At 38.0% G+C, this 25,663-nt stretch overlaps 1 protein-coding gene across 2 annotated transcripts in view; it reads left to right on the top strand.

Moving 5' to 3' along the window:
• Positions 1-25,663, top strand: part of PRKN (parkin RBR E3 ubiquitin protein ligase) — an 809,695-nt gene that overhangs the window by 358,176 nt on the left and 425,856 nt on the right. For both annotated transcript variants that reach the window (XM_074862988.1, XM_074862987.1), the window contains exon 6: positions 20,706-20,789. In XM_074862988.1, coding sequence (XP_074719089.1) covers positions 20,706-20,789 — 84 coding nt within the window. The remainder of the gene's footprint in view (positions 1-20,705; positions 20,790-25,663) is intronic.

Genomic DNA, 25,663 nt, shown 5'->3' with positions numbered 1-25,663 from the left:
ACCAATATTAAGTTGTTTGTATACTCAGCATTGAGATGTTCATGTGATTCATATAACTCATATTTAAAAGTGTCACAGGTGAATAGGGGCCCGAGTGTCAGTGGAACAGTGATTTACTGGTGCCTCACAATTTTCACAGTGGGTCTTTACCATCTTAGTTGCATAACCCTTCCAAAACCGAGTGGTGCAACATCTAAAAAACTTTAAAAATCTGAACCTTTGTCTCAAGATAGGTAATTGGTATTAATGTAGGAAAAAAATATTGCTTTGCTCATTGGTAAAAAGTTGTGTCACTTAAGAAGGGTAAACAGGGAGTAAAAATAAAATGAGCTTTGTAGTTTTGGTATTTTGGATAAACACCAGTAAACAAAGTTGGTAGTTTGCATAAGTATTATTGAAGTCCAATAAACACACACCCTGAGCTGGGTTAATACATTATGTTATTTACCTTGTTCAGAGTTACAAAGCTTGCTTCAAGTAAAACAAAATATGTGGGATGCTGATGGATGTACAGAGTTTTCTTTGGATCTATATCCTGTGAGTTATAATATACAGATTATTAAACATGGGGGCCAGTTTTGTACCTTTACTATGCTGTGCCACACAGATTACCAAGGTATTCCATGTTTTAGTATATGGTCACAATCTCATAATCACTAACTGAGTTGTAACTGAGCTGTACTGGCTAGGTTTTCTCATTTTTAGTTGTATCAAAACCAGGTAGGAGTCACCTGCCTCATTGACACTGAGTCATTTCCCTTTTACTGCCTAGCTCTGCAGATCTAACTTCATTGGGGTTGCATAGGCACAATGTCCTTTTCTACTTAAAGGTATCTAAATGAGCCATAAACACTGAGTTTCATCTTCCTTGACTGCTTTAACTGTTAACAGAAAGTGCTTCCTTGGCATTTTTTAATTCTGAGTAATTTTCAGATAACTGCTTTAGTCAATTTAGGTGGGAGCAGTTGAGAGTATAGGGTTGTCTGGCACTACTACCAGAAAATAATTTGCCTGTGCATCTTCCCAGCAATAATATTAGTACCCCACAGTATCTGGTTACAAAATATAGATATGACTAACCTCAGTACATTACCCATGTTCCCTATTCTCTACCAGAAAGGATATGACCTGAATATAGCCATTGGCATTTGCAGAGAGCAGAGCTCCTATTCCCAACTCTAGATTGCCTCGGTCTTTCCCTGTATTAGCCTAGACCACCTCTTCTGCTCAGCTTGCAAGTGAGTCCAGGTGCTGTCTCAACACACAGCTGTCACCTAGGATCCACCAACTGCTCTGGCACTGATCCAGTGTCCCCAGCTGGCAATCACCCTTCTGATTTGGGAACTCAGCTGCATCTGAGATACAAACCACTAGTGCTGATCCTGCTCACCTGTTCATGTGATGGTCCTCACCCTTTCTTCTGCCACAGACCCAGAAGAAAACTCCTGATAGAAGTATCGGAGGAAAACTTTATCAGTGTTGTGCAATTACAGTGTTTGAAGGTGGATGTCTATTGCTTCTAAAGGCTTTTTAGGGTCCATTTCTTATCCTGTGAAGAGGCATGTTTCTGGTAGGTGATTGTCTTACTCTGCAGTGCTCTGGACAAATAGAACTTCAGCCGACTGGAATTACAAAATCCAGATGCTTAAATGTTTCTTCTTTTTTCATACTTGGATCTTTAAAAATTGATTAGAACAGATTTCCTTCCAATGTTGGAGACTACTTTGGGAAATCTTTCTGTTTACTTACGCCCTTCCTTGTTCTCTTCATCGTGTTCCCCTCCAAACTACTCCCTTTCCAGGGGAAACAAAACCAAACAAAAGAAAAAGTCAAAGTAAAAAAAGTAAACAAAACTTGTATTTTTGACAACAGCTACCTCTAAGAGTACTTCCCCAGATTGTGCTGTATTTTTTAGTTTGGGCTTTGATTTGCACAGGTATGTCTCATTATTAATTTACAATATTTTAAGAAGGCATTTTCTCTTTTTTCCATTTGTCCTAAAGGAATATTTGGGAGTTGTATCTTCAGTTCATTAAAATAAATGTCTTGCGATGAATAGAAACCTAGTATGTCATGATGAGTAGACTTGAAATACTCCCTTTCAGCTTACATTTGCTTTCTTTTGGGTGAAACTACTTGAGATGTGCTGCGGAATTACCTGGCTTGAGGGAGTTTAAGTACAACTAACATCAAATATGCATCTCCTTTTCCCCTCAATGTTTCTGTATTTATTTATATCTCTGTGTTTCACCAAAAATAACCGCAGTCGGATTGATAGAGTACAAATATTCAATAGCTGATTAGTGCAATATTTAAAGAGAAAGTTCAGCCAGTAAATATCTGTGATGTTCTCAGCAGGAGCCTGACAACTGGAATTGCTGATAGGAGTCAAGGGAAAAAGTGCAGTTAATAATTTGTAGATATTTACACCTTTGCTGGTTTCTTTCATGGTACAAAGGCATTAGCGAAAGTGACAGAAACGAGTTATGAGCCATTTACTTGGGCTATCTGGAGGGATTTAATCTCACTTGGGTCATGGAGTTGAATTCTCTGGGAATTGGTGTTACCGTGATAGGCTGTATCTGAAGGCCTGAAGTGCAGAGATAAGACTTTAAGTCCAGCTGGAATTAGAAGCAATAGAATTAACTGGATTGTAATGCTGTAAACCTTTTGGTTCAGATCCTGAAATGCCTCTGGATGGTAGTTCAAATCTCTTCCAGATGGAGGTTTGGCTCTGGGACCTATACGCAAGACAAACATTAGCAATGTCAAGGACTTTTTGGAGCATGCACAGTAAAATCAGCCTTATGTGGTTCAGCATGCTGCTTGTTGTTGTTTGGTCTTACGGTTTTCTTAATATGGTGGGGAGGATGGTTTACTTGTTTCAAAAGGCTAATTTTCCACTTCACTTGCACTCACATGTTTGTTTGTGGTTATTTGTTTTAAAGGAAGACTAGCAAAGTGTTTGAAAGGTCATTGCTTTTATAATAAATGAGGCAAGGCTGAATGTAGCTGGCATATGCATAACAATTTGAGATAACAGGGATTGCTATCATGAAAAACTTAAAACAGCTATAAAGGAGTTGTTAAGGGTTGGGTTTTTTGGTTTGGTTTGTTTGTTTTTTTTTTTTCTGTCGCTGTTGGGGCTTTTTGTTGTTCCTCCTCCCCCCTTGAGTTAGCTTTTTCAAGGAAATGTTTTAAAATAGTGGATACATGGAGACCTACTAACACATGCATATTTTCCATAATGTAGTGTATTTTCTGCAACCGTACAGTATAATTAGACAAAAGTGGCAATGTAGGAATTGACAGATCAATTCTATACTTAAATTAACGATAAGAATTTAATTGCAAACCGTGACTGTAAAAGACAACAATTTGTTTCTCTGAGCTTAAAATCAAGCAGTTTCCCCTAGTGTAATAATACCATCTTTAAGTCTGCTGAAGAGAAATAAAGTACGGAGCTGATGATATTTTATGTTGTTTGTATTACTGATAGACAATACTGGGTCAGGGTTTTTTTAATGTTATTTTTTTAAGATCTGAGTAGAGAAGAAATCCTTCTGATTTCAATGGAAAATATAATTCTATAACAAAAGCCAGTAGGACTGCTTCAATTTTTCATTTCTGTAATATTTTTTTATTTTTAGATCAATGTTGTTATTAACATTGTTTAATTTATGCTAAATTATGGGTTATGCTAAATTTAAAAATGAGGACTTCTCAATAGCTCTGAGGAAATATAAAGGAAATCAATATATTATGGATATAGTAACTGGTGGGCAAAGAGAGGAAATGTCATTCCCACAGCCGCTCAGTAGGCAAGTGAGAACTCTGAACAGAAGCCTGTTTTTTCAAATCCCAGTCCAGAGCTATTCCTGCTAGATATTGGACTACAAACCCTTTCTATAATACAGTAAATTGATTACTTTGTAACTGCAATATTCTTTCCTGTTTGAAATAGGATTGTGTCCTGTGCATGTGTGACTCTATCTCAAAGGAGTTATACCTGATGGGAGTTTGTCCAATGCAGTGTATGGATATTTGCACAGTGTAATTAAATGCTTATGAATAATTAACATCCATAAATGTATATCTGTAGTCTATGTGGTGGTAGCACCAAAGCTCTAGAGAATAATAATTCTATTCAAAAGTATTTTTCAACCTGAGGAAGCTTGGGAGAATGTAAAAGGTGAGAGCTCAAGAATCAGAGAACATGAATATGTTATTTATTTTATCTTGTTTAAATTTTTAATGTTTTTTTTCATCTCTAACTGTATTGTCAAAATGCACAATAGCTTGAGAACATTTGTGTGGTGTTCCATCACTGTGCAAACTTGTAGAAGTTGTATGAGAGGAAAACTTACAACCTTGTATTGACTATTGAGAAATTGTTCAAGTGGAATTAACTGAAGGATATTGGTATGAATTTAAAGGAGGGTAACATAACACTGATGTGTAAAATAGCACTCTTATTAGTGTATATTAGAGTTCTGTGTATTTATAATGTAACATTTTACTAATTTTGGCTGTTACTGGCATTCCGAATTAATGAAGCTATGAGAAGAGACACTAGATCCTGTTATAAGTTGGTGCCAAAAAGAAAATAAAATTTAACTCCAGGTGGTGTCTATACCTAGAAGTAAAGGAAAGCTATAAAAGAGTCAAGTAAAGCACCTCATAACTTGAGAGAGACGGGTAAAGAAGCTGTATGAAGATGACTAGTGACTTGGTTTTCCTCTCATCCGGGAAGGATTCAGTGTATTCGAACCTTTTGGTTTTCAGAGGCGTTCACTGTGTAGTATCTGGTATCAGTTTTTGCAACAAGGAGATACTCCACTACATTTTTCTGTCTCCAGTCTGTACTCTATAGAGGTGAGAGGATTACATACATTTTATCTTTGTGAAGAGAAGCCATTACATCAAATTATAATTATCTTGTTTACAGAGTTGCAGTTTTGGGCTATTAGTTACTTTGCGCATATAGTGTCTGTTCAGACCAGAGCAGACCAAAACTTGAAATAAAATAACGGTGAAGAACAACTTGTACCTAATATAGAAACTGAGTCTTGGAGAAATGTGCAAGACCTGGAATGGTGGAACACACTTGCAAAGAACAGTTGTGTAGAATTGAACGGCTGGGCTAGTGTGTGTGTTCGAGGAAATTCTGCACATTCATGTTTATTAATATATATTGTGCTGTACTGCATGTCTATGTTCTGAATAAAGTGTCAGTTCTAGATCCTTTTCATTATTATACCTAAATTTGTTATAGCTAAGCCTGATGACAAATAAATAAAAAGTTCTGATTAAGTCACTGCCATAGACAGTGAACTGTGAGCTAGTCATAATATTAATTCTAGTTAATCACCTCAATTTTATTTGTTGTCATGGTTTACACTGAGACATAAGCAAGGAAAACAACTTCATATTGATAGTTAGAATGTTGGTTTTGCATTATAAAATGCCAAACATTTAAATAATATATGTTGTCTTTCCTTGTGACAACAGAAACAGCTACTAAGAAATTTCAATAAAAGAAAATGAAACTCTGTCTTCAGAATAAAATGTAATAAAGTCTGTGGCAATGCAGATTAGTCTGGAATGACTGTCAAGCAAATGCAGAAGTACACTGATTTTATGTCTGAGGGTCTACTCTTTTCTAAAACTAAGAAATGGTTACCATACTCAGTTTACAAGTGGTCTTAGCCTGAAATGGATTCAGTAATTTGAATGCAAGTCCTAAACTCCATAAATCCAATACAGGTAATATGTCTACAAAACTAAAATATTTTACTCACACTGTTCAGAATTCAGTGGAAATCTGAACTTTACCATGAAATTAAATGATGTTTTATGTAGCTTCTAGATGATCTGTCCTGAAATATGCATTTCAAAATATCTTGATAGCAGTCACCTTTTAAAGTAACCTATTTCTATACATTCTAACGCTTGTGAAGTGACTTCGGACGTACCATCCATGACTACAGAGTTACTCATTTAATACCAGAGAGCATCTCACTGTACTGTGTGGAGGGAAACCAAAAGCTAAATCTAGGAAAGCACTGATGAGCCTGAAACAGGCTGGGTGCAGAATGGAATTATCCAAGTGATGCCTTGCTCAGTTGCCTTTTAAAACTTGCAGGTGTCTGTCTTTTCAGAACACTGGAGAACAGGGAAATTCAATGCTTATGCCTAAAATTCCTCTTATTTAAGCAATTCAGATCAGGTATAAAGAAAGGACGCATTTCTCCAACTTAATCTCCTTCAAAACCTGATCCAGTAAGACATTCACAGAGATCACCTTGTATACACAAACAAGATTGGGTTGCTGCAAAATACAGATGGTAGGGGCACCCCTTACCTTTATGCAAGGGCTTCCTTAAGAGCTTCTGTCGTAAAATGGGAGAGCTGGGTTCAAATGCCCCTTTAACCTGAATTGGTTCACCTTTTCTGTGGTTTAGGTGGAGACAATAAAGATTGACTTTAGGCATTTTCCAATTGTGCCAATATGTAGAAAATAATTCAAGAATCACTCACAGAAAAAGATAAAGATGGAGATGGAAAAAAGTCTGAGCTGCAGTATTTAAAGCACTGCTCTAGGAGAAGAAAAAGTCTGAGAATTTGATACTAGATTATAGGAATATATTTCCATGTTATTAAATCATGTTATGCCACAAAAACGATCGGAGCGATGGACCACCTCTCCTGTGAGGAAAGACTGAGAGTTGGGGTTCAGCCAGGAGAAGAGAAGGCTATAGGGAGACCTTATTGTGGCCTTTTAATACTTAAGCGCTTATAAGAAAGATGGGGACAGACTTCTTAGTAGGGAAGGTCTGTTGCAATAGGACAAGGGGTAATGGTTTTAAACTGAAAGAGTGTAGATTTAGACAGAACATAAGGAAGACATTTCTTACAGTGAGGGTGGTGAAACACTGGAACAGGTTGCCCAGAGAGGTGGTAGATGCCTAATCCCTGGAAACATTCAAGATCAGGTTGGATGGGGCTCTGAGCAACCTGATCTAGCTGAAGATGTCCCTGCTCATTGCAGGGGGGTTGAACTGGATGACCTTAAAAGGTCCCTTCCAAGCCATTCTGAGTCAGTTATTGTTTTGGATCAGCTTCTCCCTGTATATGCAATACCTTGATGGCAAAGGCAGGATCCTGATCTTTGCTCTTATGTCAGATTTCTATAGGTCAGACCTCTAGAATTTACTGGAGATAGCTACAGACAATTTTTTTCTTTTTAATTAATGCTTGTATACTTCAAAGGATTTAGCATAGCAGCTAAGATTCAGAAAATTCAGGTATAATAATCCAAACCGGATTCTTAGCTGAGGGATTTTCTGCTGTGGCAAGAGGTTCTGTACTATCTATCATGTAACACTGGAGCAGCAGTTTTATTTCACAGGGGTGAAAGCTCCCTTGTCTTTATTTTCTGCTTATTTTTATTTTTTAGTGGTTTGGTTCCTTTTTCTGCTTTTTCTTAATTTCTTCCCAGGCTGTCATACTAGCTGCTCTCACGGGTATTTGCATGCTCAGATGTCTGCCTGCCAGCCAGGGGTTCTGTGTGACGGATGGGATATCTCATAAAGCTTTCGCTGACCTGCCTGGCACAGCCTTAATTCTTTAACACTAGCTGTGTGCTTGTGTAAAATGCCTAAAGATTCATGTTTTAATTTCTTTTATGTGTGTAAGCAGGATTGTGTTTTTGTGAGAAGAAAAACAAACCAAACCCTAAAAACACCATGTTTGCAACATAATCTTAAATTAATCTCAAATGAATCTGAATAATTCGCCTGATACAGGGTTTCCTGTATTTCTGAATATCTAAAATAAAGATGCATTTACCTGTGAATGCTGTGGTAGACATGTAAAGTTTCCAACAATTGTAGCACTCGAAAAAAAAAAAACCAGCAAAGATGGCTATGTTATTTAGTTTGTCTGGTTTTAAAAAAAGTCTTTGGTATCCTATTACCTTTCCTTTTGGAACATAGGAACATTGTTGCTGGAATGGATATGGTTTTGTCTTTCAGGGTTTCTGATTATGTGTAAAATCAAAAATGGACTATATATCAATCTATTTTCTTCAGATACTGTAGTGTGTAATCTTCATTTTACAGTTTTATGTAACTGCAGTAATGCAAAAAATTGCTTGAACACCTTATGAAGTTAGTTTCTTGCTAGTGGCCCTTTTGCTTTAGACCTTTGTGTTGATTAGTTGAGAAATTTATTCTCAGTAAAAATGTGGAATAGATGTATTTTTTTTCTTCGTGAATGTATCTACTATCCTCAGAGCGTGGGAGACCCTTTGCATAAAGTAGAAACAGTGGAAATAAGGGCACAGTTGATGATAGCATGGAGAGTGAAAGGGAATGGCAGAAACGTGTAGTTAAGGGCAGTATCCTCTCCATATGGAACCACCACCACCTGGGTAGTTGATCTGACTGGTGTCTCTGAACATGTCTAACGGTGATTTATGAAAGTGAATCAATGAGCTGATGGCTTTTCCAGGTATTGTCTATAACGGGAATGCTCTAGCTTCATCTCTCTGTCAAAAGATGTTTTAAAATCCTTGTCAAAGGAAAATATTTAAAATTGAACGATGTGACATGGAATTATCACGCCTGAATTAAATTATTATTGTGGAATATTCATGAGGCTTGAATTTTTTTTTCATTTTACATCTTTGGTTTATTACCTTTGTTTAACAACTCAAGTTAGTTTGAATTACATGGTGTCTAATTAGCATTATTACCAAAATGCTAATTGTAGTCCTTGGCTTGTATATTGGCTTATTTTAGATTTTGTACTTTTGTTTACTACTTCATTTAGTTCGTATATTTCCCATGCAGACATATGTTATGATTCATTTGAATTTCAGGACTGGCCAGATTTTCTCTGCCTAGAATGTGTAAATTTGCTTAAATGTTTCTGTAGGACAAAACTTTTAGATTAAATTGTTTCATGTTTGACATGAAAATATATTTGTAACAGGAGAAGAAAAAGAAAAAACCTCCACACAGAAAATATATCTTCCACCCGCTCTGCTCTGAAAGATTCTCCTTAAGGAAGGAAAAGTTCAGTGTAACCCCTATTTATTGTGAGTTACAGAATCAACAGCATGTTTTCATACAGAATTTCAAATAAGTTTAATGAATTTTAATACTACCACCCAGTTATGCTGAAAGACCTGAAGATTTGCTACCAAATCCTTACACTAATCACTTTTTTTTTTTACTTGTGTGAGGTCTCTCATGGCCCTGAGGGCACTGAACAGGCCTCAGCAGGCCTGTGTCCCCACCCAGGTGGCAGCCCCCTTCCACCCCACAGGGAGCTGTGGTGGGGTCCCTGGGCAGGCTGCCTCGTGTGGCCCAGCTCTGGTGGTGCCTGGGAGAGGAGGGCTGCCGTGGGACGGCTCCTCACAGCCCGGAAAGTCCTGTGGGACAAAATCCATGTGCTGTGGGCAGCCGGCATTTGAGAAAAAGCTGAGGTACAAATTAAGTTTTAATTCACATTTAGTCAGTTTACAGCTTGTAACTGTGACTTGGGGGTGGAAAGGATAGGAACAGAAGCACTATTCTGTGTAGACTTTGAAAACAGGCTTTGCACTTTCTGACTTCAGCCAAAAGGCCTTAAAATGTGGATTGGTATTTCTAATGTAGAGTGTTGCAACTCAAACAACTGTTTTCTTGCCCCTGTTGGGGTGTGCTTGACTTGGCCTAGAAGAGGGACGCATCTTTGAGGTTTTGATTTCTGCCGTCCATGAGCTCCTTGGGCTTGCGGTGATCTGCCCGCTTCCCTTCAGGAAGACCCCTGAAGAGTCACCACAGCAGTAACAGCAACTGAAGCCATAAGGACCTTTTAAAAATTATTTATTTATTTTTATTCTGCTCCTGGGTATACTGACCTTAATGGGATTTGCTGGTGTTAACACTTGTAACTGTGGATCACTTCTTTTGGATGCTATAATTTCAATGGACACAATAGCTACATGTCATGTTTCGAGAATTACAGATATTTTCTCTAGTTCCATTTTTTTTTCAATCTTGAAAAAGTATTTAATGCCATCCAGACAAAGAATAATATATTTTGCATTTATAGATTAAAAATCATTAGTCTGACAGATTATTTGAATGGCATTTGATTGGTTGTTTTAGGAGATTCTACATCCACTACTTTCATAGTTCTGTCTCTCTTTCAAGAATAATGTTTAACTACATTGCTCTTCAGTAATCAAGCAACATCAGGACGTTTTCAGTTCAGTTTCTCAGCTGCAGTTGTTGTACTTGAATTCTTTTTATTCTCTTTTTGGTGGGGAGGGCCCACTGAAATAATGGTCCAAAAGCACATTATGAATCAGTTTTTGCTTATAGTATATAAAAGTTGTTCACACCGGCAACACAATGCACATTGTAAAATATTATTGATGAAGAGGTGACTCTGGAGACCTTTATCTTGGGTGTCTTTCTGTGAGCCTTCATTATATAGTTGAGATCAATGGGATTATTCTTGCAAATCCATGTCCTATAATGCAATATGAAAGAAAAGAAAGACCAAAACTTACTAAAAACATCTTATTAACCTTGTTTCTTTTGTTTTGTTTTTTTAAACAAAGATACCTGTGATAAGAAAGAAAAAGTAACAATCAAGAAAATAACGTGATGGACATTACATTTTACTATACCTACCTGTTTTTTCAGTTAGAGCTGTGGTGCTCTGATCTTTGATTTGAAATAACTAGCACACAGGAAGTCTTCCTAATTGCACAACTGCAAGCCGTTCAGCAAATTGTCAGCTACTTCATTTTGGAAGAGTTATAACTATTGACAGAAAACTGTCAATTTACTAATTAGGCTGGGCACTCTGAAAGGAAAATTCCATCTCTAAGATACCACTATAAATCAAACGAGTAGGTTCAATCCTGCAAAGACTTAAAACATGTGATTAACTCACCTTCAGTATTATTTCTCATCTGAATAAAGCTGTGTGCTTTATTGATTATTCTAATGACCAAAGTCAATAACAATCAGAAGATTTCTTCTGATGGATTCTTTAGTGTGCTGTGTAGACCAAGCAGTTAAGTCCAGTCCTCCCGTTCCTCTTCTGCAAAACCCTTTAAAACTAGCCCCAAGACTGATTTAGTAGTCTTTTCTACACTGTGCTGCCTGCTGTATGGGAGATTCCATGTCAGAGTCGGTCTGTGGCAAATTGATTAGTTTTATCTGCAGTGAAGTGTGCAGTAGGAGACACTCTCACTGCTACTCTGATACGATGTGCAGACTCACTCACTCATTTTTTTAAATGTCTAATGTAGGAGAGAACAGCTCCACTGTGTTATTAAATTATGAGTTGCCTCTTACATCCATGTATCCTATCACCCGTGTCCTAGTCAGTTCGTATCAGTCTTGGCAGAAATGTCAAAACCCCATAGTTTTGGAAGAAAAATTACACTCTCACTGATAGAAGTAGCCATTGCAGGTCTGTGTAAATTGTGGGTAAACACTAATTGCCCTTGCTTTTGGGATAAGTTTTGTGGCTAAGCAGACTTTGGTCCTAAGGGTTGCTAATCTGGCAGTTTCTGCCTCCAGCAGATTATCTAATGTAATGAATTCTCAAGTGTTGTAGATAGAATATCTGTAAAAGGCTAGCAAGCGCTTCCTGGCTAAATCACTAATAATCTCTTTTATAAACTTTAAATTCTCTCTGGTGGTGGATGTCGTTAGGCTCTGCTTTGGGAATTTGGAGAAATGCATCTTGTGCTAAACTGGATACTGCTATTCATAGAGTTTTATGTAGGAACAGAGTAATAATGTCTATATGATATCTGAGCATTCAGTAGAAATCTAGCAAGTGTATTATTTAATAAACAGTAAGTTGTATTCATAATTGTCAAGGTAAAGAATGTTGACATGAATATGACACTTTACATGAATGTTATGATTCAAATAATAGGTTTATTTCTTCTGAAATGAAATGAGATCTACAATATCCTTGCTATTAGAAACATGCCATATGAATCTTTTCTGATTAGTCTAATTGAGTATTGCTTGCGTAACACCTATTTTTCTTAGTGCTTCAAAAGATGATGATTGCTCTCCTAAATTAGGGCCTGTTAAGAACTTATAAAAAATGGATCAGTGTATCTAAAAGTCTTATTTTTTCCTTCTCCATTACTGCACTAATAAAATAGGATGAAAGCTTTTATCTGAACATATTGTATCCATACTATGCTCAGAAGAAATGATCTAGCATTCAGCAATGCCACTCTAATGACAAGTGTGGAACGTGAAGAGCAAATCATGTTCTGGGTTAGGGATGCTGAGAAAAAGTATGAGTGTGCTGGCTTACCAACGGCAACATCAGGCTTAATCAGTATTGGTTTGTCTATTGAAGAAAAAGCCCTGTTCTTTTTTCTTTTTCACAGACTCTAGAGTTCTTTGGGGATTTATCACCTGCTGACCCTTCTCCAGCCTTACCCGTCTGTTCTGAGACATTCATGAGTCTCCAGGATCTGACTGTCTGTAGTCATCTTGCAAGTCACTTGCTCTGAAATATTATAGATATAGAATAATAAGAATAAAAGTCTTGGAAGGTGCTAGATTTTAGAGAAGCAGACAAGCTTTAGTCAGGTGGTGCTGAGGGAAGCAGTTCTGATTAATTAGTAAAAATGACTATGTTGTAGGAAAATGTGTGTTCCCTTATAAAATCATTTTTCTAGGATGAAGTGCTCATATTGTGAAAGTGAGCTCAAAGTTGCGTTGAGAAGAGTAGAAGAAAACAATAGCAAAAAGTATAATCACTACTGCAATGGTTTAGGTTTGTGACAGTAGGTGGGATCTATTGCTGTTCATGTCATATTCATTTCCTGTGTTAAGCTATGTTTGGATATGTATGTTCACCATCAGAATACATTTTGGTTCCTACTATGCCTGGGGGACAGAGTTGTCTGTCTGCACTGGCACTGCAAGCAGTGAATTGTGGTAGCTTGGTGTGGATGCCCCTGTTACAGAGTAGCAAAAAGGAAATCAATTTTTACTGAATAATCCTAGCATTTTGGGGAGCTTTTTTTTGTCTTATTGCTCAAGATACTGAAATCATGCTGAGGGGGCACCATACAATGGTTAGCTCTTCAAATACTCTCGTGTAGACAGGTCAATAACGGTCATTTTGCAGAGAAGTCTGAGTGCTCGCATGGTTTGCATTAGATTTAGCACTTTTTCAGTGGTTTGTATGCTGATTTTTAAACCCTCTCAAGTACCTGAAATTATTTCTTACATTATTTTTAAAATCCTTCTGCATTAATACTTGTCCCTTGGTTGGGTTATTTGCTGAACATTTTAATGATTTATGTCTCTCATGTAGGTATTAGCAGGTACAAAGATGTGTTTTAATGATATTCTGCTGCATATTGTTCACTGGGGGAGAATATAAAGCAGGGAAAATACAAAGCATTGAATACATGGATACTTTCCAGCCTTTTGAATGATTCAAAGTCTTTGATGAATCACTGGTTTCTATTGCTGACCTCTGCTTCTGACCTTCCCCTGACTTCACAGGTCAAGAGTTCTGTCAGTAACTACATTTTGAATAATTTGTCATCTGAGATCTCTAGATAGTATTTCTGTTCTCAGAGATTTTTATCTTTTTTTAAGTGGTCGTTGACCAAAATTCAGTTGTGGTTCTACAGTATAAAATCAGACCTTGTCTACTGGATGGAAAGTACACTGAGAGTAGAGTGTGCTGTCCACTGTACTGGGCACCAGTACAATATAATGGTGGTATGTTCACAGGTTTCCAGTACTTCCCTCATACATTGAAAAAACACCTCAATCCTCCCTGTCTTCATATGCTGCACAGCAGCTTCAGTTCAAACTTAATATGCCGTTTGCCAACTTTTTTTCCTATCTCTCCCCTCAAAAAGGGAAGAAACAACTACCATACACCCAAACCATAAAAACTTCCATACCTGGTTATTTGGGAAATGATCAGCTACATTTGACGTGACAGTGATATATGGTGTTCTTTCTATTTCTTTATCCTGACATTTTCACGTTAAGACACCAGAAAAGTCTTTGATACATTCGTTTTAATGCATAGCTTTCTCTGTGAGCCATTTGGCAATTGCCATACAAGAGGGGCAGTTGCTTTAATCTCGCAATCAGTAGGCTTTGTTCTTCTCACAGTGTGTTCTTGATTAATGCAAACTAATAATTACAAACACTAGTGTGTAGTGTCACAACACAGCAAGTGATTGGCTGGCCTGCAGATTGACAGGCTTTTCTTAGACTCAAGAAAGAATGATACAAAAATTGCATTTCAAAGTGTTTATCTTGCCAGAATTCCTAATTTTATTTTGACACAATTATAGCAATGACATTTAGTAGTGCTGTCACTAAAGAAACAGTAACATTTTGAATACACAGTGTTTTTCAAGGACAAATGTGTTTTTGGGTGGTTGGGGTTTTTTTTTTTGGAAGGTAGAAAACTAAAATTCTCAAGCACACTGAATCTTTTAAAAGTGTATTACGTTATCATTAATAATAAAATATGACCCTGGAGAATGCCAAGCACAGATATGGAAAAGGAGATTTTTCCCCTTCCTACAAATTTGGAAAGTGAGGTGTAGAAATTTGTAGGTTGGGGATTTCTTGTTTGGTTGGTTAGTTGGGTTTTATTTTTTGCTACTTTTTTTCTCACTGCCAGCCAGGCATGAACCCAAGATATTCTGCCAGTCCATCTTGGACTTTGCCTGATGGATTAATTTGTCCTTTAAGAACTTGATCTGACTCTTGCTACAACAAAGAGAAAATGCTGTTAACTTAAAGCTGGGTCTGGTTAATGTTAATAAAAAAGTTAAATGCATCTGACTTTCTTATGGGTTTTATGCCCATCCTAAGAGTTAATGTAAAGAGGTGTTGAATAGGGTGGGGTTTTTATGAAGGAAAAAATAGGAAGTTGTTAGCTACAGTGTGAGTGAACAGCTGAGTAGTTGCTGAGAGTGTTGGACTGTGCTACTAGTTCCCTGTATATATGCTTTTATCATGCCGTAAGTGGAAGATGACATATTCTTATTTCAAATGGAGAGCTGCTTCATGTGAAAAGTACTCGTGTACGTGAGAAATGTTGTGAGGAAATTATTACAGAGTGAAAGCACTGTAAGTTTACACCATGCCGTATAACACACTAGTTTTCCCTTGTAGATAAGACTTCAAAAAGTGACCACAAAATTTATACTATTGTTGTTACTATTAATAAATAAAAAGATATTGCTATATTAAGCATATTTGAACCTGATCCAGTGCTAGTTGTAGTAGTTGAATTCTAGCAGTAGTCAATATTGCGTCAATTCCTTTCTGTTCTGGTTTCATTAAGGATGCTTTCTTGATTATGTTTTGTAAATCAGCTGCTTATTTCTCAACTACTGTAAGACTGTGGCATAATCCACATAATGACACTGTTTCAAATCCATTTTAAATACGCACTTTTCTAGAATCTCATTCAACCTTATAAATGGTCCTACAAATGTTTTCTTTCTTGCTTAAGAATTACTGTGCCTTCTTACATCTTTGTGATTATGGACCTAGACCTGAAAACTACTGAATACTTGAAGTTTTCTTCTGAAATAACTTCAGTGAAGTTAAAGGATTAATTACTCTAAAAAGTTTAGCTTGAAATATTTTCTTCTCATGAAATCAAGATAACTAGTACCGTACAACAGTTGATAACATATACCTGTGGAACTGCTTCTGCAAGACTGGTTTAAATTATCTTAGTGTGTAGCAATCTTGTGATTATTTTGGTATGTATACTGGCATAGCATCATTAATGTTGAGAATCTTGTATTAATCACACAGGGATGAACAGGAAGATTTACTGTGGATGTTATTATCAGGACCAGGAAAAAAGTGGTTGCCCTTGGGGTTTGGGTGGGTTTTGTTGGGTGTGTTTGGGTGTTTTTTAGGGGTTTTTTAATGAGTGTTCCTCCCTGTGCCCTTCCTGCCCCCAAATTTTATAAAGCACACTTGCTTCTTATTTCTCATTCTTTCTTTGTAGTATCCTCTTCCCTAGTGTAAATTATGTAGGGATTATCCAAAGATATACAAACCTAGTGAATTCCTCTAAATTGGAAAAATAAATGTTCTAATAAATATATACTAACAAATGTTAATATGAAGGAAGAGGAATATATGTTAAGGATGTTAACTTGTTAGTCTTATATGGCTTTAACAAGTCAATAAGTTACATGGTATCCTTATGGAGTGAAATTCTAGGCCTGAAAAGGGAAAAAAGTAAGACTCCCATTAACAGCCACTTGACCAGACAATGATAGCAAGTCTAACATGCTGAGGAAAATCAAAAGCTTGAAAGTGTATGAAAAACAATTATAATAGGATATTTAAATTGCTTTCATGTAAATTAGGTACGTATCATGTCAAACCATGATCCCAAGAGTTAGATGCTGTCAGGTTGTGTTATGGAAAAATTGATCAAAGAACCTGCAGGAGAAGGTAATGCAGAGGACCTGGTTTATAATGTTAGTAACAAAGACCTATTCACTAACAATGCCTGTTAATATATCTACATTCAGCAACTTCCCAAAATCTGAGAAAGACACAAGTATTGTGCTTAATTTTAAAAAAGAGACTCTACATAAAAGTAAGGGTACTTGTTGAGAAGCTAGAAGGGGTAGCTAAAAAGAGTTAAATCTTGAGAGGAGAGTCAAAGATTATGTGCATAGAAATTTAAGGAGGATTGCACAGAAGCTAGCATGAGTCAATTGTGGGAGTGGGGAAAAAAAAAAACAAAGGAAACAAAAAAAAACCATGAGAGAGGTTATTAGAATCAGGGATGCATCTTTCAGAAAACTGAGTAAAATGAATGATGAGAAAAACTGAAGTAAAACAAAAAAAATAAAAAGCAAACAAAAAAACCCGCATAATTCTAGCACCTGAAATATAAAAATGCAATTAGGCAAGAAAAAAAAGTTTATAAGTTGCAAACAGCAGAACTGTTACTGAGTACTTTTAAAGTGTAACAGGAGCAGAAAGTGTACAAGTCCACTAGATGATTGCTATATAAAAGAAACACTTGGAGAGGATGAGGTATACAGCTGGTTCATCCTTGGGAACAAACAGATGGGTTCAGTATGGAGGAACCTGGGAAGCCCCTCTGTGGACCTTAGGATGCATACTTCATCTGCTGTTGAAGTGACAGATGGAATTCAATGTATGTTAATATTAAGTGATGTGCACTGAGAAAATAAACCCAAATTTTATATATATATGCTGGATTTTCAAATAATTGTTACATTAAGGAATGAGATCTAGGAGCTATGATAGATAATTCAACCAAAATGCTGCCTTGATGCTTAGTAACCATCAGTAAAATAAATCACGTTTTAATAAATATTTAGGAAAGAGATGAGGAAAATTTGGAGACATGGCTCTGCTGTTCTTTCTGCAAAATCTCATGAATGCTAAGGACATTTTTCCAATTCACAGAATCACAGAATCATTCAGGTTGGAAAAGACCCTTGGGATCATTGAGTCCAACCATCAGCCCTACTCTACAAAGTTCTCCCCTACACCATATCCCCCAACACCTCATCTAAACAACCCTTAAACACATCCAGGGATGGTGATTCCACCACCTCCCTGGGCAGCCTATTCCACTGTCTGACCACTCTTTCTGTGAAATTTTTTTCCTAATGTCCAGTCTGAACCTCCCCTGTTGCAGTTTAAATCCATTCCCTCTTGTTCTATCACTAATTACCTGTGAGAAGAGACCAGCACCAACCTCTCTACAATGTCCTTTCAGGTGGTTGTAGAGAGTGATAAGGTCTCCCCTCAGCCTTCTCTTCCTCAAACTGAACAGTCCCAGCTCCTTCAATCACTCCTCATAGGATCTGTTCTCCAGGCCCTTCACCAGCTTCGTTGCCCTCCTCTGCACTCGTCCCAGCACCTCGATATCTCTCTCGTATTGAGGTGCCCAAAACTGGACACAATACTCAAGGTGTGGCCTCACCAGTGCAGAGTACAGGGGGACTATCGCCTCCCTACTTCTGCTGGTCACACTATTTCTAATACAAGCCAGGATGCCGTTGGCTTTCTTGGCCACCTGGGCACACTGCTGGCTCATGTTCAGCTGCTTGTCAATTAGAACCCCCAGATTGAGAACATCACACAGTATACAAGACTGATGTAATGCTAAAGCTTCATAAGAGGTCAAAATTCACTGGAATGGCAAACTTGATTTTTAAAATGTTTTAAATAATTAATTCAACAGTTGGGGTTTTTTTCACAATTTCAAGTATTATTACTTTATATTAACTACACTATACTGCAACTTTTTTTCTCCCAGAGAGTCAAATCTACCAGTAGTCACCCCTGTGTCTGCCTGAAACACAATTTACACAAGTTCAAGCTCTTTTTTACTTCTCTTGAATGCCAGCACTCAAATTTTCAGATAGGCTGGATCAACCTTTTATAGATAAGTTCCTACTACTAAGTTAGTTCAAAGCTATCTGAGCTGTGTCTGCACTATGCTGAAGAAATGCCTCATACAGAAGTAAAAAGGAGATGGATTTAGATGTGGTACTAGATAACTTTATAACCCCAACTATGATTTACGTAAGCACTAATTTCACTAATGCATTTAAACCTCTTGACTGCCATGATTTCTTTTCTGGGTAAAGTTTTCCTGTTATTCCTGAGTAGTAACAGTATCCCAAACACTGAGTAATCCAAGTAGCAAATATTTTAGTTATTGATACCTTCTTAGTTTATTTCTGCTATGAATATGGGTATGTATAGTGATGAGTGGCATTCCTCAGGGGTCAGTGTTGGGGCTGGGCTGTTTAACATCTTTGTTGGTGACATGGACAGTGGGACTGAGTGCACCCTCAGCAAGTTTGCCAATGACACCAAGCTGTGTGGTGCAGTCAACATGCTGGAGGGAAGGGATGCCACCCAGAGGGACCTGAACAGGCTAGAGAGGTGGGGCCGTGCAAACCTCATGAAATTCAACAAGGCCAAGTGCAAGGTCCTGCACCTGGGTCAGGGCAATCCCAAGCACAAATACAGGCTGAGTGAAGAGTGGATTGAGAGCAGCCCTCATAGAAAGACTTGGGTGTGTTGGTTGACGAGGAGCTCAGCATGACCCAGCAATGTGCACTCGCAGCCCAGAAAGTCAACTGTATCCTGGGCTGCATCAAGAGAAGTGTGGCCAGCAGGTCAAGGGAGGTGATTCTCCCCTTATACTCTGCTTTCATGAGACCTCACCTGGAGGTCCAATTCTGGGGCGCCCAATATAAGAAGGACATGGACCTGCTCAAGCAGGTCTAGAGGAGGCCATGAAGATGATCAGGGGGCTGGAGCATCTCCCCTATGAGGACAGGCTGAGAGAGTTGGGGTTGTTCAGCCTGGAGAAGAGAAGGCTCCGGGGAGACCTTAGAGCGGCCTTCCAATACTTAAAGGGGGCTACAGGAAAGGTGGGGAGGGACTCTTTATCAAGGAGTGTAGTGATAGGATGAGGGGTAACAGTTTTAAACTGAAAGAGGGTAGAGTTAGATCTAAGGAAGAAATTCTTTACTGTGAGGGTGATGAGGCACTGGAACAGGTTGCCCAGAGAAGTTGTGGCTGCCCCCTCCCTGGAAGTGTTCAAGGCCAGGTTGGATGGGGCTTGGAGCAACCTGGTCTAGTGGAAGGTGTCCCTGCCCATGGCAGGGGGGTTGGAACTAGGTGATCTTAAAGGTCCCTTCCAACCCAAACCATTCTATGATATCTGTAAGCTTTGTATCTGTCCGATTTTTGTTGTCTACGAATTAAATATTAATTGGTGAGATTTAATATTAAGAGAAGACTTGCGCTAACATCACTTAAATTTTTTATGTGCTGGGAAATATTTTTATAAATGTTCCTATATATGCCATATATAAAAATATTCTTCTTTAATAGATCATCCTGTTAACCACACTATTTTGCAGTTGTGAAATATTAATAATGCTGATTTGTAATCTTTAAATCTACTCTGTGTTTTGGTAGTACACTCATAAATGAACTATTTGTATTCAAAAAGTCATAGTAAAGTTTGCTAAGGATTTTCTATCAATTTTCTTTCTGAGTTTTTATGGTTTTTTTTTTAACAGTGACTGACAAATCTTGAAATTAATGTAAATGTCCAGGAATCTACTAATAATTCTCACTTGAAATTTTCATTATGTTGTATTATAGTTAGGTAAAGACTTTATCTGGTGAGAAGTAGTCTAATTTGTTTACTGTAAACTTTATCAAAATTCACATGTAATAGCCCAGTCTTCTTACTGTGTATTCTACTTCCAACTGTTCTGTTTTTTTTCCCTTTTTCCCCTTAGTCAGATGCAGGTCAGGGTGTAAACAGTGTTGAACCAGAAGATGAGTCTTTGTAGCTTTTTGATGATAATTAAGTTTGTCCCTGTCTTAAGCTGAGAAAAAGTACCTGATTTTGACTCTTGTTCACAACACTGACTTCAGGGTGGAGGGGCTGTATGTGCTGTCAGTGACAGAGCTTTACTGATTGGACTGTTTCAGCATAAACATGATAAAACTGTCTAGCTAAAGTCGGAAAGAAATGGGGATACGAAAAACGGCAACAAAGCCAGGTTTTATATGTTTACTTATTAAAAGTAGATTAAAGGCTTTATATGCTTTTGTTTTATTTTGAAGGGACCATCTTGCTGGGATGATGTGCTGATTCCCAACAGATTAAGAGGTGTTTGCCAGTCCCAAAGTTGCAATGGAAACATAGCGGTAAGATTTTGTCATGTTTCTCCAAATACTGAGGCACTTATAAGAATAACTGTTTGTATCAGTTCTACCCATATTAAAATTGCAGAAACTAGTGTAAATTGACATGTATGGTACACTTCAAAAGAGCTGTTCAGCATCAGATAATATATCTGTGATGTTTAGCAAAAGGGAGTAACTTGGTCAGTTGCTGCTTGGAATGAAGGAGGAAATCATTTTATGTCATCTCTTTCACTGAAGTGGAACTCTTAGATATTCAAGTATGCATAGGTTAAATACAGAATGTAATACTTAAATGTTTATGTCAATGATTATTCTATAATTACTGTGTATATATTGGTGCTGTGAAAACTTCAAATTTCTATGTCATCTTGCATATCGGATCTTGCATATCAGATTTTCAGTCTGTCCACAGAAGCAGATTCTCCACACTGATTGCTTTACAATCTGTTCTCCCACATGCTCATCACTGTTGCTTACTTCAAGAGTTTCTTGAAGTGACGTCAATGAAAATTGTGAGTAAGAAGCAGCATAGACATCTCAAATTCATAATGAAGATTTTTTCAAAACATTATTTATATATGTTTGCATCCTTTTTATGTGTTAGATATTGTTCAATAGTATTTAATACTAAAGAGGTCTTAGAGGTACTTCCTTCTCAGGAAAAAGCTTAATTTGAGGTGTTCCTTCTGGACATAGCTTTTAAAGACAAACACAAAACTTTGTACATATGAAAGGATTCCATTCATCAAAGATTTGCAGATTGGGACAACATAAAGTGCCTTTTTTCAGAGGCAATCATCTGCTCTGGTGCAGTCTTCTGTTTGTCTTCCCTAGCAAGACAGTTGTGAAGTGGCACATTCATGCAGTTCCATAGGTGTCTTCTGCTTGGCCGCAGATGGTGTCAGGAAATATTTTATCTAACTTTAGACCCCAAACCATTGTTTTAACAGCATGGGATTTATGGCTGTCTCCATGCACAGGCAGCAGGAAAAGGTCTTGCAGCTTTTGGGCTTCTGTTTCTTGGCATGCTCCTTATAGTAGTGGCTCAACCACTCTATTGAAAATGGCAGGTATTAGACGTTCATGCGCTATTCTCTCAGCAGTACTGAGCTCTGTTAGGGGTGTAAAAGAAAGCACCACTGCCTCTGGGCATATTGGCTGTAGTCTGCCAGTTGTTGTGCTTCAGGAACTACTCTAGTTGTAAGAGGGCTGACTGCCTGACTTAACTTTCGTGACCTGTTTGTTGTCAATGTGCCACTACCATCGCTGGGGAGAAGTCCTTCCTGTCATCCCTTCTTTCTTTAAAGATGACACAGAAAAATTAAGAAGATAAAATTTGCTTTTGGCAAGGACAGGAGTCTCCTTGGCAGATATCCACCTTGAACCCTTATATACAAAAGCATGTGATCACAATTCTCAGTCTTGTCACCTGTTGGGATTCCCAGAACATATCTGACTGAGCTGCAACTACTAACCTACAGCTTTTGTTATCCAATCTGTCTGTGAAAAAGGTACTGAAATAATGGCACTTTTAGCAACTCTGCCACCTGAGCTACAACCCATTACCTCCTTGAATCTTTTTTTTTTTTTTTTTTTTTTTTTAAGCGGAAAACAGAGCAACATACTATCCTGGCTCTGTGGGGTAAAGAGAAAAAAAAAAAAAAAGGCACTGATCATAAAACTAAAATTTTAACTGGCTAATGCTGTGTCAACCAACCAACACCCAGTCAACTAAGTTCCATGAGTCCAGTTGCTGTCAATGCCTGTGGCAAGTTGCATACTTAGCAGAGCCAAGGATCAATGTTAGCTTTCAGTAAGGCATCACTGTACAAAAGTCAGCAGGCATCCTATTTTAGGCAGACATGCAGGAAATGCAGTTTCAGACCATCTGAACTACAGGCATGAGGCTCCTACTGGAGAAAGGCGCTGTTCCTTTATTTCTAATCTGAAACTTTTTCCCTTTCTACCAGGTACAAACCGCTCTATCCAATGGTGTTAGAACTGAATCAGACAGGGATGCAAGAACTTGAACAGGAATTGCCAACAGTATCAATCTTGTCAAGAATAATTATGTAATTAAAAAAATTAGTCAGATTCACTTATCTATCTATCCAATAGATAGCGCTGCACCAGATCTCTGGACTTGTTGAGGTCCTCTAGTCCCTGAAAGGCATCCCTCTTGTGTTTTGGGGTGGGGACTTTTCAGCCTCAATCACTGTGAAAACACATCTTTACTTCCTGGGAAATCTTCCAGTCCAAAGGCTTAAATCATTGAATCTTTTGTTCTGTGTCTTGCCCAGAGTTGTAAACAATAGAGATCCTACAGATGTGTCTCTAGGGATTTGTCACACTTTCCTGCTCTTGTAAAACAGTCTAACTGTTTGGAAAAGAGAAAAAACAACCTTAACTAATTCACAAGTTGAAATCTCTAAGCTTTTTTTTGGCTATTGCAATCTTTTGGAGATTAAGTCACATTTTGTGCTTAATATTAATTTTTACATTGTCACGACAAAGTTTGTGCAATTATATTTTGTCTGTCTTAAATAGCTCCACAGTGTCTGTGCTTCTTTACAGTGATGAGTAATGAAGAAGCTTTGAGACTGTTAATTGTCAGCTATCAACAAACTGCAGATACTGTTGTTTAAGCAAAGAAAAAAAGACACACACAAATGTGCTTAAACTTCCTTAAAAAATGTTTTTCGTCAGTTTCCACTTCTCATGAACACCAGTTTGCAACATGACTTCAAGAGGCAATGTGTTTTTTTTTCCCAAAATATTGATTTGTATGTATTTTGATATAAAATTAGTCTCTTGCCAAAAATTACAGACTTTAATTCTTTTGGTTACAATATGAAAATAAAGTAATTGACAATATTAGAAAGTAATAGAAATCAAATTTCAATTTAGTTAAATAAAACTTGTAAATGATTGTCAAAAGATATAATGAATATCTTAATGATCATAGAATCATAGAATGGTTTGGGCTGGAAGGGACCTCAAAGGTCATCTAGTTCCAACCCCCTGCCATGGCAGGGACACCTCCCACTAGATCAGGTTGCTCAAGGCTCCATCCAACCTGGCTCTAAACACTTCCAAGGATGGAGCATCCACAACCATCTTGGGCAACCTGTTCCAGTGCCTCACCACCCTCACAGTAAAAAACTTCTTCCTTATATTTAGTCTAAACCTTCCCTCCCTCAGCTTCCACCCATTACCCCTCATCCTGTCGTTACAGTCCCTTGTGAAAAGTCCCTTTCCAGCCTTCTTGTAGCCACCCTTCAGGTACTGGAAGGCCACTATGAGGTCTCCCCGGAGCCTTCTCTTTTCCAGGCCGAAAAACCCCAACTCTCTCAGCCTGTCCTCATTGGAGAGGTGTTCCAGCCTTCTGATCATCTTGGTAGCCCTCCTCTGGACTTATTCTAACAGTTTTATATCCTTCTTGAGTTGAGGGCTCCAGGGCTTGACACAGTATTCCAGGTGGGGTCTCATGAGGGCAGAGTAGAGGGGCAGAATCGCCTCCCTCGACCTACTGGCCACACTTCTTTTGATGCAGCCCAGAATCTGGTTGGCTTTTTGGGCTGCAAACACACACTGTTGGCTCATGTTGATCTTATCACCAACACACCCCAGTCCTTCTCCCCAGGACTGTTCTCAATCCACTCATTACCCAGCCTGTATCTGTGCTGGGGATTGCCCCAGCCCAGGTGCAGGACCTTGCAGTTGGCCTTGTTGAATTTCATGAGGTTCACACAGGCCCACCTCTCAAGCCTGTCCAGGTCCCTCTGGATGGCATCCCTTCCCTCCAGCATGTCAACCACACCACACAGCTTGGTGTCATCAGCAAACTTGCTGAGGGTGCACTCAGTCCCACTATCCATATCGCCAACAAAGATATTAAACAGTACCGGTCCCAGTACCGATCCTTGAGGGACACCACTTGTCACCGGTCTCCACTTGGACATTGAACCATTGACTGCAACCCTTTGAGTGCGGCCTTCCAACCAATTCCTTATCCACCAAGTGGTCCATCCATCAAATCCATGTCTTTCCAACTTGGAGACCAGGATGTCGTGTGGGACAGTGTCAAAAGCCTTGCACAAGTCCGGGTAGATGACATCAGTGATTCAATATGTGTTACAATGTGGTCACAAATAGGAAATATGTATGATTAATTTTTGTGGGTTTGCTTGACATAAATTAAATTGAATTAAAATTTTCATATATGTGCTTTATTTGTGATTCCAACTACTGTTGAGCTTGGAGTGAAAACCGAAGTATTTTGTGATTTGTTATAGTCCGTAATCATGAGCAAAAGAAATGCAAGAGAAATAAATATAAAAGGTAAATGTTGCAATTGTAACATCTTAAAATATGACTGATCACTGACTGAGGAATTGGAAAACCTGGAACACTGAGTATCAGTGCCCTGTGCTGCCTGGGGAACATCCCCACAGTTTCTCTTCATTTCAGTTATAGGCTGTTACCCCATAGCTTGGGGTAATAGGCTCATGAGAAGTTGTGTGCTCTATCTAGAAATACAAAAGCTTGCAAACACAGGTGAAAATGCGGTCTAAATGGAAAATATGGATCTTTAATGTTAGACTACTTTATGAAACTAAATGAATAGTCTAGTGTTTTGAGAAGCAGTGAACAAAATACACAGTATCCAAAGCAGAGCTCAATTTTTTTTCACATTAATTACAGTCTATCAGAAATAATAAATTCACTCTGAACTTCTGTAGCTCCAAAAGGATGAAGATGGTGTGAATACTTATGTTACTGCAGTTGTAGAACACTTGAGTCACTTTTATAACAAACTTCAAGTATATTAATTAGAAAATAGAAAAGTTGACTTCAGCTGATTGACACATTTT

Source organism: Strix uralensis, chromosome 3 (genome assembly GCF_047716275.1).
Source record: "Strix uralensis isolate ZFMK-TIS-50842 chromosome 3, bStrUra1, whole genome shotgun sequence".
NCBI classification, from domain to species: domain Eukaryota; kingdom Metazoa; phylum Chordata; class Aves; order Strigiformes; family Strigidae; genus Strix; species Strix uralensis.
The sequence above is the reverse complement of the archived record's forward strand: the minus strand, read 5'-3'. Positions and strand labels throughout refer to the sequence as shown.